At 38.2% G+C, this 13,134-nt stretch overlaps 1 protein-coding gene across 2 annotated transcripts in view; it reads right to left on the minus strand.

Annotated features, from left to right (window-relative positions):
- Positions 1 to 2,808: 2,808 nt before the first annotated feature.
- DAPK2 (death associated protein kinase 2) overlaps positions 2,809 to 13,134 on the minus strand; it is a 40,300-nt gene continuing 29,974 nt past the window's right edge. For both annotated transcript variants that reach the window (XM_084293347.1, XM_084293346.1), the window contains 6 exons: positions 10,778 to 10,907; positions 9,719 to 9,767; positions 9,034 to 9,060; positions 6,789 to 6,941; positions 5,377 to 5,422; positions 2,809 to 4,480 (listed from right to left, as the gene is read on the minus strand). In XM_084293347.1, coding sequence (XP_084149473.1) covers positions 3,833 to 4,480; positions 5,377 to 5,422; positions 6,789 to 6,941; positions 9,034 to 9,060; positions 9,719 to 9,767; positions 10,778 to 10,907 — 1,053 coding nt within the window. In that variant the 3' untranslated portion in view covers positions 2,809 to 3,832. The remainder of the gene's footprint in view (positions 4,481 to 5,376; positions 5,423 to 6,788; positions 6,942 to 9,033; positions 9,061 to 9,718; positions 9,768 to 10,777; positions 10,908 to 13,134) is intronic.

Consider the following 13,134-nt stretch of genomic DNA (forward strand, 5'->3'; position numbering starts at 1 on the left):
CTTCTCTGAAGAGTGGCTTTTCTTTGCTGAAGATCCTCACCATCACTTTCACAGTTTCTCTGAAATAAAAAAGCACATTGTTTCAGTCACATAAATGTAATACCACACTGCTAAATATGATACTCTGGTATTATTAGCGTATCTGGTATTATTAGGTATCGTTAGTGTAAAGGTAACAGAAATATCCCAGAGTTTCATTCCAGCTCACATGCAGTGATGGGTTCCCCACCCTCCATCGCACTGCTGGTGAGACAAGAGTAGCTGTGCAGACTCCATACAACCACTCATTGCTCATTCAGACAGGACAGTTACTGCTCTGGTATATGAAATGGTTGTCACCACGGTATTGCTGTCATACGGTATATGGGACATAATCTGCAGCCTCCATGCTGTTCCTTTATAGAATAAATGTGGCAAGCACCTACAGGCCATGTGGAGTCACCATTTCTCTTTGTCCAACATTTCTGGAACGATGCAACTACAGAGGCATTAACAGCACACAAAGGATGCCGTGATCTTATCTGGTTTCCCACTCAAAACCATGCCCATCCTGTTGGCCTGTGCATCCATGCAAGCATAGTAAAATTCAATTCATATTAAAATATCCCTCTCTTCTTCCTCTTTGAAAAAGGTACCTACCAAACTTTCATCCTGTATTAGGACCTTTTTCACCAGTGAACGAGATAAGTGGTTGCAAAATGAGACAATGCTGTAAGAAAGCTATGGAGAAAGGGAAGAACAAGAATTAGACAACACTGATGTTGCTGCAGACACATGCAAAGAAATTTCATTTTTCTAATGGATCTTACATTTTTACTTTTACAAGCTCTGTCTTGCCCTCTGATCCCTATCCAACTCAAGAAGCCTTACATGAGCAGGATTAAAAGCTTGCTGTCATACCTTCCATCGCCTTCTGGCATATTGCCTTTTGAAGTTTTCCAAGTTAACAACAGATTCTCGCCGTACCAAAGCTTGTTGCTTGTCCACTGGCTGGAAGATAAAGATGGCAATTTTATTGCTCGGCTTCCTTTGGTGCATAAGGACAGCATGGCTCAGTTTTCTGTACTCCTGTTGACCAGGTGTTTTTATAGACTAAGTTCCCCACCAAGCCTTCTCTTTTTGATACTGAACAACCCCACCTCTCTCAGCCTCTCCCCATTTATCAGATGCTCCAATCCCTTCATCACCTTAGCAGCACTTCATCAAACTCACTCCAGCATGTTTTGCTGAAAACATCACAATAAAACGGGAAAAGGTTAGCTGTAATTGAATATTAGTTAGCAGGATATATGGTACAGCATATCTGAAGAAAATTGAGACTATGTTCTTTAACCATACCCAAAATGAGAGCATGAGACACCGATATCCTGGCAGTATGAGGAAAGAATTACAGTATCTAATAATGGGGAAAAAGAAAAAAGAAAAAAGAAAAAAGAAAAAAAAGAACATACACATCAAAATTCAGACACATGCTTAAAATTTTGGGATGCCAACCTGGAGTTAAAGAACAGATATTCTGCAGACCCTTACACAGCCCTTCTGAAAATGAAGTACTTTTGAACTCCAAATCCACATCAATATATCCACAAGACCAGACACTTGTATTCGACTGGGAATGACATAATAAAAGCTCAGTACCAGATCTGGTAAAAGTGGAAGAAAAAGGCTGGGAGACAACCCTTCAAAAATTATGGAGTGACAACCATTTCAGCTCATCTGGAATTTGCTTATGTAGGAGGTGGACAACTCAGAAATATTTATCTGAACTGGACTAGAATGCAACCGAGGCAGACAACCAAAGAAAGAGTACTAAAGGAGAATTAAAAACACATCAGTGAGGATTAAACATTTTTTCAAGCAAAGTAATAATGTTTATGAGACAACAAATGTCACTTATCTCCTCAGATGCTGTGGATACAGTTCTGATTTCTACAAATACTGAGTTGTGGGCTAGACATCCTTCGCATCTAGATGTACACACCATTTGCGCACTGTTGAACTAGGGCATATAAAGACTAAATATCATTTCCTCGTGCTGCAAGTGGCTAGCATGGTACAACAAAAACCTTAAGCAGAAATCAATTTGAAGTGGAAAAAATGTCACTGGCTAAATGTCAGCTGCGTAATCATCATGAAAAATTTCTGAGTGACCTTTTGGCAGTACAGCCATCAGCAAATCAAAACAGCCCACTTTACAACACTCCCAACTGTTAATAACTGCCTATCAGTTTCTAAGTAGCCTGCAAAGCAATGTCCCTGTCATTTTCTCAGTCATTAGAATACCTTTGCAAGCAGTATGTCAGTTACCTCCTTTGGCTGTGGGAACCCTAGCCTCAAGGACTGAATCATGGATATATTAACCTCAGCCAATCACACTTAGGAACAGAGTGGCCTCATTTCATGTTCTTTCTCATCATGCCAGGGCATTTGTTCATAAAGAAAATCTACATGAACAGAGGACATGAAATTACAGCTGAGGGAAGGTGGACTCTCTTTCTTGAGAGTCTTCTCTGAAGATATCAACTCTCACTGGGCTCTAGGTTATTTTTAAAGATTAAAACTCTTCCTTATTTAAAAAAAAAAAAAAAAAAAAAAAAAAAAAAAAAAAAAAAAGACCTGAGTTTTGATGCAGGGATGCTTGGCTCCTACCTCTCTAATTCTTGTAGCTGTATAACAGTCACCTTGCAGCAAATTCTTGCAGCTAAGTAAAGAGGCTGCAAACTAGCTGCAGAACCTAGCCTGCAAACCTTCCCAGTACGCAGAAGCCCAACATCTCTTTTTCAGTCACTAACTACATCATCAAGGAAGAATTGTGTCCTACATAAAGAACAATTTATTGTGTCCAAAAATGAGAGGTACATCTGTGAACATTATATTGCATAATCAAGTGACTTCTTTGAAATACAAGACAGCAGGGCAGGATTCAAGTTTGGGCCAACTTTTCTTTTACTTTCTAAAACTTAAGAAAAAACATCATAGCAAGAACACTAGTCTCAAATCGATTGTAGCTTTGTGACATCAGCATTACTGTAGAAAGCAAGTCAGATGTCTATGCTTATTATCACTCACATTAATATTTGCACTGCAAAATTACATACATAGTAATTTGATCAGTTCATTAAATTCCCAGCTCTGTCTTTCAAATGAATCTCTTTGGTATGGGACAGGAAACTTAACTGAATTTTAAACTGAAGAATAAATTGTTAGCTTATACCTTTTGATGGTAAAAGATCCCAACCTGAATAACAGGCCTAAAAAAAAATTTTAACCATTCTTCATCGGCAGACATTTCACAGCGAATTTCCACAGTACTAAATGTTAAATTACTACATCATTTACTTTGTGCTGGAGCACAGATTTAATTTGCAAATATTTCTCCCTTCTGTTCTGCCCACAGCAGGTCTACATGACTGTTTCCTTCATCCAGCCAAAGATGCTACCACAAATTCTTTATTGGTTTCCAGGCACCTGGCCTTGAGTAAGTACAGGCTGAACTACTTGCTTTTCCACATTCGTTACTTGGTACACTTTAGGAACCATAAACTATAAGCAGTGCAAAAGGCCACAGGGTTAGATGTGGTCCGTACCGCAATGATAATCTACCTCCTGCAAGTTCAGACACCAAACATTGGAAAATAACTTCAACTCTACAAACTTTAGTACTGGGATTTATGGTTTTGCAGCTTTGCAGCTTGTGCAATACATCAGAATTTCTATTTCAGTTCTAGGTGATGTTTTTGTGTAGAGATTATGAACTGATTTGTATTTTTTTTTTTAAACTGCTGTACATAGACAGAGGCAGCAAAGCCCGCACCTAATCCAACCTACAACATTACTGATTTGATTCTGCTACATCAAGATTCAACCCTGCAAGGAATTCTTCACAGCAAGATCTGTTTAATAGGTCCATTAGTGATTCACTAATATCTTTGCTGAAAACAGAGTCAAAGTTTCCATTCACACAGGCTTCATTTCCATTTTCTGGTTGAAAACTACTCATTAAATCTTGTATCCACTTAAGATCTTCAGAAAGCTCTTGACTGAGAGATTCATATTGACTCTGCAGATCAGCGTATTTCCCAGTTATGCCTTTGAGACTAGCACCTACAGTCTTGATATCGTCTTGTAGATGCCTCTTCAAGGATTCAATTTTACGATATTCATACTTCAGTTGAGAGAGCTTGTGCCTCACGCTTTCATTCTCTTCTTTATACCAAGCTTCTTTCTCATTATAAATGGAAACCAGAGCATCAATGTCCTCCTGCAAAGAATCATGGGATGCAGCCAAATTGCTGAAATTTCGTTCCATAAGTGAAATGTCTTCTACTACACGCGCAAAGCGCTCAAAGTTGATGTAGGTGTTGTTGGGAGGCATACTCGAATGGCATTTTATGGTGTACTCTCTCAGCCGTTTTGTCTTCAGCTGTGTGTTCTCAACCTTCTTTTCTTCGACTTTTGTTTCTTCCTTCAGCTGGTGAGTCTTCAGATAGAGGAAGCAGTATTACTGAACATTTACAAGGCAGTGCAATAATTCAAAGTCTACACAAAGGATGCAGCCTGAATTTTCACAATTCTGGAAGATTCTTTGCTCCCACAGATTTTTCTTCATGCATTTGATTAAAAGGAAAAAAAAGCTAGTGTGATGAGCATCGTGCAATCGTTCCAATGCAGTAAGTGTTAAGTACCAGGCCACAGTTTATTTTCTTGTTATTTTTTTTTTTAAATCAGTCTCAGAAACATCCATATTTGTAAAAGGAAGAACAACAATCCTGAAAACACTCCACTTAATGCTTCACACAATGCAGAGCAAAAAATGGATTTCAAACATCATTAGTCATGCTGAGATTAGCCAAATGTATTTTCAATGAAAGATTTATCCACAAACAAGCAACTTTTATGATGAAAAAAATACATACAGACACGAATGTATGCAAATCAACACACATGGTGCAAGCAGTTATATTCTGGGGGAAATTATATTTTCACATCGGTTATGGTCAACTCTCAACTCAAGAAAGCACTAAACCCAATATGCAGTATATATCCATGCACATAAAGATGGACGGAGAAATGCAAAGCACAGTTTAACGCAGGACACTGTATGTGCAACAAACATCAAAGCTTTGTTTGTCTCCCTCTTTTTGAAAGCTATGGTAATAAAAGGTCATGATTAAGGTTTGCAGAAATCCTAAGATTGAGTCAGATCCAAACAGCTTCTTTTCCAGTGCATCTCTTTGAGATGCATACCACCTCTAATGGCTTAGAGGTCAGATTTCCATTTATCACATCAATAAGAGGGAGAACATTGTTTCTGCTTTGCTCACAGAAGAAAAAAAAAAAAAAAAAAAAAAAAGATGTCTTTTTATTCAGTCTTACCGTTATCCATGGATGAGACAGAGCTTCCTGAATGGTAAGCCGTTTCCTAAAATAAATAAATGAAAACAGATTTGAGTAAGAAATACCATGCATACAAGGCCGTTGACCTTCTCCTGGGCTTTGTATAACCAACAAAGCATGCATCAAGATAATTCCAGGACTAATAATCAAACTTCTGGGTTATGTTTTTCCACAAGGCATCTGGTTTGTGTGTAGATTGGTAAATGTTCTAAGTTTCAGTAAGGAGCTGTCCTCACTCCACATAATTTTAATTCCTACTTGTCCAAAATCTATCTGTACTTTTGTGTACCCTCCTATAAAAAGTGACAAAACATTACTTATATTCGTCCTACATGCTTAGAGAATAAATTATACACCTTTAATATGACTATATCATGATACACATCATTAATTATATTGAAAGCATCCGGTAGAGCATAATATTACATCACTCCTGGAGCTGCCGTTTCCTGAAAATATTATTTCTAAGAGAAACACTTCAAACTTAATCAAACATGATCATTCATTCCTGCATCATGGCAGTTCAGTGAACAGCACCCTATCGCCACTGAGCATCAAAGGCAGAATCACAGCATTGCACAAGGACTGCCTCTGGACACTTGACTGATACCAATGTCCCTGACTTTCCCTTGCTTATAAAGAGGTTGCTAGACCTTTGCAAACCTCTCAGACCTTACCTACCCTAACATACACTAAAGCCTGAGGATTTGCAGAAGTCTCGACACAACAGCTTGTCCCTTTTTAATATTGTTCTTTTCTCCTTATGAAACTATTAAAAAGAACTGCAAGTGGCCTGACATCCCTCTGGGACAAACAGGCTTAAGGGAATGAGATGCTACTTCTATATGTAGCTTATTAAAAGAAATAAATGAACTGAAGTCTAGGGTTCCCAATAACTGGGAATAAAACTAGGAACAAAACTATCACACACACTCTAGGTGACTGTAGCAGATGCACAGAGACTTAAAGAACAATTCCTGCAGGAGCATGTGTAGAGATTCTTCTGTCCTTGAACCTCTGAGGATGTGCCATGGGATAATGTTATCTCCTTGCAAGTAGTTCATAATAGACTGAAATACTGGAGTGATGATTACCCAGAACTAAAGATCTTGCACACCATTTTCAGTCCTTCACCTACACATTGTTGTACCAGTTTGATCCGGGAGAGAATGTAGTCCAGAAATTAAAATTTAACCAAGGAGCTTTTGGTTCCTTTTGGTAGGGTTTCTAGCTGCAGTGTTTCACTATAGGCACAGCCACAGAACTTTTCCTGCTGTCTTGCTCTTCAATAGCAGGGTACACATTGCAGGGAAACCTTTGCAGATTACTCAGCAAGCTATTTCACCAAGTTTCTCTACAAGAGGGGTGAATGTTTCTGAATTTTCACTTACCGTGTATCTTTCACCAGGAGTTTCTGAATAAAATCTTTTGCCAGGTCACTGGTATTGCTGAAAAATTCTTCATCAAATTCGTAATTCACAGCTGTGATGTTAGCAAGTGTTTCTTGCTTAGTTTCTCCAAGGAAAGGCGATGCACCGCTAAGCCTGGATAAGCCAGAAAGAAGAACCAATCAGAAAAATAAACAGCAGAGGTCCTCTAATTCAATGACAGTGGCTATGTAATGTACACTTGGGACATTTGTGCATCTCTGTGTTGTAGCAGCCATGCCACTTGGGAAATGACAGGTCCAGCTTTGGTTTGCTCCATCTGTGGTTCTGAGTCATCCTGAAATTCTCTAGAACAGCACTGTGTGCTCTGACAGAAATGCAGAGATTCTCCCATTCTGAGTCTCATTTAAGTCACTGCTAGTTAAGTAGAAAAAGCTTCAGCTAACGAGAGCCTCTGTCCCTGTGAACCCCACAAACACTACACCAGGCAGAAACTTCCATCAAGTCAAGCAGATGAAGTTGTATTTATATTGATTTTTTTTTTTTTTTTTTTTTCAGGCAGGAAAAACCCTGCTTGCAATTTTCTGCCTGCAAAGCCACTGACAAGTTCCCTGCACAGGAGGTTCAGCCAGATGTTTCTCAGCTGGAACCACAATACAACGTGTGACCAGAAATCAGGTGCGTGGCCTTGTCTGGAGGCCAACTCCACAGGACAGGTGTGGGCACACTGCTCATTAAAAGGAATCCACAAGGGGACTTAGGTTGCAATAGAATCCAACCATTTCTGAACAATGCAAGACTTCATTGTTGGCACTCTTTTCCAACTGCATGGATATAAGAGACAACATTGTAATAAAATGGAATTCAGCAGTCTTTATCTAGACAGAAAATACTTTCATCTTGATTTGCTTATTTTGCCTCTCTCTCTCTCTCTCAACTGTGACTGATGACTTTTGTCTTTGATAACTATTTACCTTCGCTCCATAAAATTCGAGTGTCAGAGTGATCATTGATGTTCCATGCTTCTCTGACAATTTTTTCCTCTTTAGGACTTAGTTTTGAGGTCTGTAAAATGGAAGGATTCTCAAATCCTAACACCTAGTGACTTTTGACATATCCTGACTCAGTGCCTGTGAACACCTAACAGCAGACCTCAGTGATAAAGGCTTTGCATTTATAACTCGGTTAATCACTCCACCAGTTACTGAACTGAGGTCTTGTGTGCATTTTGACCTCTACCCCTGATGATGGCATCCATTTGATTGCTGCCATATTTTCTAAAGTACACAGTATCATTAAACACACTCCCATTTATTCAGAATTCTTCAGAACAAAAAGCTTTGACATTAACAGGTAACACTATATAAAGGCATACTAATTCCTGTTATCTGGCGTAACACAGAAGTTGACTCCTCCTGTCACAAAAAGCATGTTCTTTTTTTCTGATCTTTTGTAGGGAGGTCATTTTCAAACTTAATTACTATGGCAATCATAACTAGCCAACTGGATAAAACTGATTGACTACTGGACACAGCACAGACCCATTCACTTCAGTATTCTCCCTCCAGAACTCTTAATGCAATGGAAAAAAACTCTTGAGTGCTTCTAGGCACCTGTGCATCCCTGTAACCACACAGTAAGTATTCCAACCTGCTTTTCTTCAACTCCAAAGTTTTCTCCTCATCATTCATGAAGACCCATAAAAAGCAGTTAGTCACTTTCCATGTCCCTTCAAGTACACGTGTCACTGAAAACAGAACGCTGATAAAAAGCAAGGGTCTGGAACAATTTAAAACCTTTTAACCTAAGCTTTGGCTTAACCAGTACCCCTATCTATTCAAACTTGCCTGTTTTCACCAGAAATAACTCAGCTTGCAAATGCTGCTATTACATTTTCTATTTCTGTTCTTTCTGCACACTAGTAATTCAACCATTCTATGGCCAAACTATATGCTTTTCCGTTTTCTGCATCATATTGTGCTAATGAGACCTCATAAGAAGCTGAAATGCCTCGCAATGCCAGAGACATTTGTTCTTCACCTGCTCATAATGACCTTCTTAATTTCTTTTACCTTTTTTTTAATTTTATTTTAAATTTGAAAAGGCTTCAGGATAACATTTCCCTTTAGACTGTCCGTCCTGCATGTGCAGCTCCTTTCTTGCTTGACTGAAGGAAAAAGCTATTTCATACTAGTGCACTAGTGCTTTAGAAACACATCTACAGGAATCAATCTGTTGTTGTACTTACAGTATGTAGGTGATGACTCCTATGCTCCTGTAATACAAAGGAGATTAATTGCAGGGTTTCTATATGATCTGTATCTTTTTCAGTGTACACAATACTGAGATGTCAATAGTTGCTGCTATGCAGGCAGAAAAGCCATCATTGTCTTAGATAACTGCTATTATCTTTCTTAAAAAAAAAAGAACAATGTAAAATTCACATTTTCACTGAAACATCAATATTAACATTGATTATATTTATTAAATTAATGTTTTACTGTAGTAGAATTTACTACAGTACACACCAGAACTAAAAAGAAACAGAAGCAAGGATGTTTTGTTCAGGGTGATTTCTTTTGGCTGCCTTCTCAGCAGATCAGATTAGTACACAGGTCTCCTCTGCATGCAGTGCTCTTATAAATAAAGCTGTCACAGGCATTGCAAGAACATGTTTTCTTTTAAGATTGCTCCATTGCAGTGGACAGTGTCAACCTTTTAACCCTCTAACTGCCATTATTAAAATTTTCCAATGCAATTTTGCAGAAGTTAAATGCTCATCATTTTTATTAAAAAGAATCCATAGAAATTGAAAGACAGAACAATGAACTAGTAACTACATTTTGTTCTGTTTGCAGTAGAATGGATTCTCTTCAGAACAAATTGGGAAAAATTACTAGTAGAGCAACCTGGAAAAGAAGTTAAGAACTTACCACATATCTGCAGCTAGTCCCAGTGGCTCATAATTTACTATTTCTGGAGCTGTAAAAGATATTTAAAACAAGAATGTGGGTGGGAAGGGAAAGTGAGAGCAAAAATGAAAGGTAGTTATAGGATACATTGTTTATACTTCAACAGTTCTGATAGGAATTCAAGTTCACAAGTGTCCAGGAGAGATCATACTGAGTAACCTGAAGTATAAGGCAACTCAGTAAGGGTCAGGCAGATACCATATGCAAGTTATAGTGTAAATCATGCCTTCAATAGCAAATTATTTGAGCTTTGTTTTGTTTTCAGAACGACATTTAACTGGTGTCATTTAAGCTAGCTTCTCATAGGTAATCAGAACTAGCTCTTGTGGAAGAGATTAAAGTTACAGGCTAGGCTACATTGCTAGCTATGTGAAAACCTGTTATCATTATAAAAATATTTCCTCATTGGAAATCATCCCCATGTAAGACTGCGTGCAAGAGAAAAGGCAAGGTACTGAGATGAAAACAGGTGTCTGTAACAGCACTGAAATGATCTCAGGTCAAGCAACAGTTGTGGTTAACTGGAATATGAATTACAGGTCTCTCCCCTCCCCACCACAACTTGCAGAACCTCCAAATGAAACCAAAAGAAAGGAGAGAGACAAATTAGAATTATGATCAGCAAGCTACACAAAGAAAATCAGGTGGGAAAATATAAGGGAAGTAATTTTATCTAGTAAGAAATCATAAAGAAATCTGTGGAATTGTGTATCTAACAGAGATAGCTTACTTGCCCCAGGCAACAAGTAGAAAATGATAATTTGTATTGCAGTGTTTCACAACCTCAAGCCTGAATTTGCGTCTCTAAATTTTATTTGGCAACATCCTACTCTCACAGGGGTAGCACATCTAATGAAAGCACCATTTGCCTATTCTAGAAAAATAAAGTAAATCTCCAGATTTAGGTCACCTTGATACAAACAAAATGAAAACTACTTCTACTCCTTGTTTCTTAACTTCAAAATGATGTCACAACTTACTCAGGACTTGCAATTCAAGACAAAGCAACTGGTCACTCACCTACAAATTCTGGAGTTCCAAAAATGTTTTTAAACTCAACTCCATCTTCTATTTTGTGAGCCAGGCCAAAGTCAATGAGTTTGATGTGTGGAATAGGGATATTTTTGTCTAGAAGCATAATGTTTTCAGGCTAAAAATAACAAAAGATAGATGTTTGTTATTATATCCTCTTGGGAAAGTAGCAGATCTATACTTAAGAGTTTTCAAATGTTTTTTTCCTTCACATACACAGTACCATAGAACAAGAAATGCATACCTGTGCCTACCAATATACAATTCACTCTTTTGATAAAGAGATGACAACTTGTGAAATTTGACATCAACGAATGGACCAGAACTTCACAATAGTGAAACAAAACTGATAAAAGTAATACCTTCCTCCTTTTACAGTCTGTATTCTCATCTCAGACAAAATCTTCCTTTCTCTCACCTTCCCACTAGCACTTCCAAGCTTTTCTTAATGCTGGCTGTTGCCAGGATGTAAACAACATATCCTTGTTTTCACAGTGGGACAGAAGTTTTTCCACACTACTGTATTTAGTTCACTCATCTGATAAAACATGTCACTAGATTATTATCCCAGCAGCACAGTGATACAATGAGAACTGGGAGCGTGGTATGTTTTGTCCCCTCTTAGATTATAAAATATATCTTGGCCTACAAGGGCCCCTTGGAAGATGCCATACCCTGACCCCATGGATTTACCCCAGTTACAACCACCAGTGCAGATGTAACAGTTAGCAGGTAGCCAAAACTGTGCAACTACCCAAAGTGGGGACAGAGCACTCTTGCTTGATCCTGAAGGAGGGCTGCACAACTAAGAAATTTGGCTGGCAGCATTTAGGCAGAATTGTTACAGGAATTTACACTGAGAAACTTCAGTACTTCTGTCCAGCTACTCCTACTGAACCAGAATCCACTGGATAATGCCTTTGCAAGTGGCTTTTAAGAGATTCTAGACACACCTAAACCTACATAGGGAAGGAAAATACTATTTTCTGTGGCACTAAGTTCATACCTGCAACAAGAAGACCCAGAAAGATTCAGGATTTGCTATATGAATAGTTCTGAAAGTGGCAAGCGTTGGGATTAGAGGTCCTAGTTCATGTATAACGGCAAGCCATTAAAAAAACATGTAGCATTTCTTACAGGTTTGTAGGGCAAAGCCCTGAACCAAAGCTAGAACAACTTTGAAATTAGAGCTAGCTTTTTCTAAAATATAGATTTGAATTCCTTACTCTTCCCAAGATGCAATGGATATTTCTTTTTTTTTTTTTTTTTTCCCAACTAAATTTCTCAGCCTTAGTTACTCCCTGCCACCCCTTGAATCACAGGTTTCAGAACTAACTGTGGTTTCAATTTGTCTGATGACAAGCTTCAATGCATTAATTTTTCATAACTTAATCATAAGCTCAAGAGAGACAGTGAGACAATTTGATTCACTGCTGACAGCTGCCTGGCCTTTTCAAAACAAATCCTAACATCTCCTGGTAACGCACACATTCATTCAGAGCTGCACTGGGAAAGAAAGCATATGAATAATTTAAGATCGTAGCCATTGGACCAAGCATATTTAAAAGCCTATTTTAGCCTCTGGCTAACAAGTCCAGTCTTCTTCCAAGGATCTAGGGCATGTGTGCTCACTGCTGGTACAAGATATAAGCTTGTCTGGAGCACAAAGAACAGACTGAAACGGCAAAAAGTCACAGTCACTACCTCTTGGACCGTTTTATTCCTTAGGTAGTGTAAGATTCTGCAGCTCCACTGCAATCAGTGGAGCCCTGTCAAGTGATGAGGTAAATATGCATTATCTTCCATCTAATCAGATCACTGCCTTAAAATATGGGTCTCATTAGCATTATTATTATTAGCATTAATGCTAGTGAATCTCCAATAACTGTCCTATAAAACCCAGGAGAGTTATTCTATGAATATGTTTTATTAGGTCATTTGATGTTTTCTGTCAGTGAAATGATTCTCTACTTATCCTCTCTCATTTCTTGTAACATCCATATCGACCACCTGATATCACTGGTATTAAATATCAAATTAGTTGCTAGAGATCTGTATAGAAAAAATCGTACCTATATTCACAAAATAATTTCATATCACTAGGTCAATAATTTCATACCACTAGGTATTATGCTGTTTCCTAATACAATGTGAAAACCTTCAGTCTTTGGCTTCTGGATTCACATAGCAATTCCAAAATGAAGTGTACATCCCTTTATAGCTTCATACATCTCACATGCTTTTGTACATGCCTCCTGAAGTGAAGATTTCAATGGTAGTTTTTGCTAACTAGTCTGTTAGGCTAGATGTAATTTTCAGCATTCACAAAGACTGCATAAATGCCA

Source organism: Netta rufina (assembly GCF_964035555.1).
Source record: "Netta rufina genome assembly, chromosome: 11".
Lineage (NCBI taxonomy): Eukaryota > Metazoa > Chordata > Aves > Anseriformes > Anatidae > Netta > Netta rufina.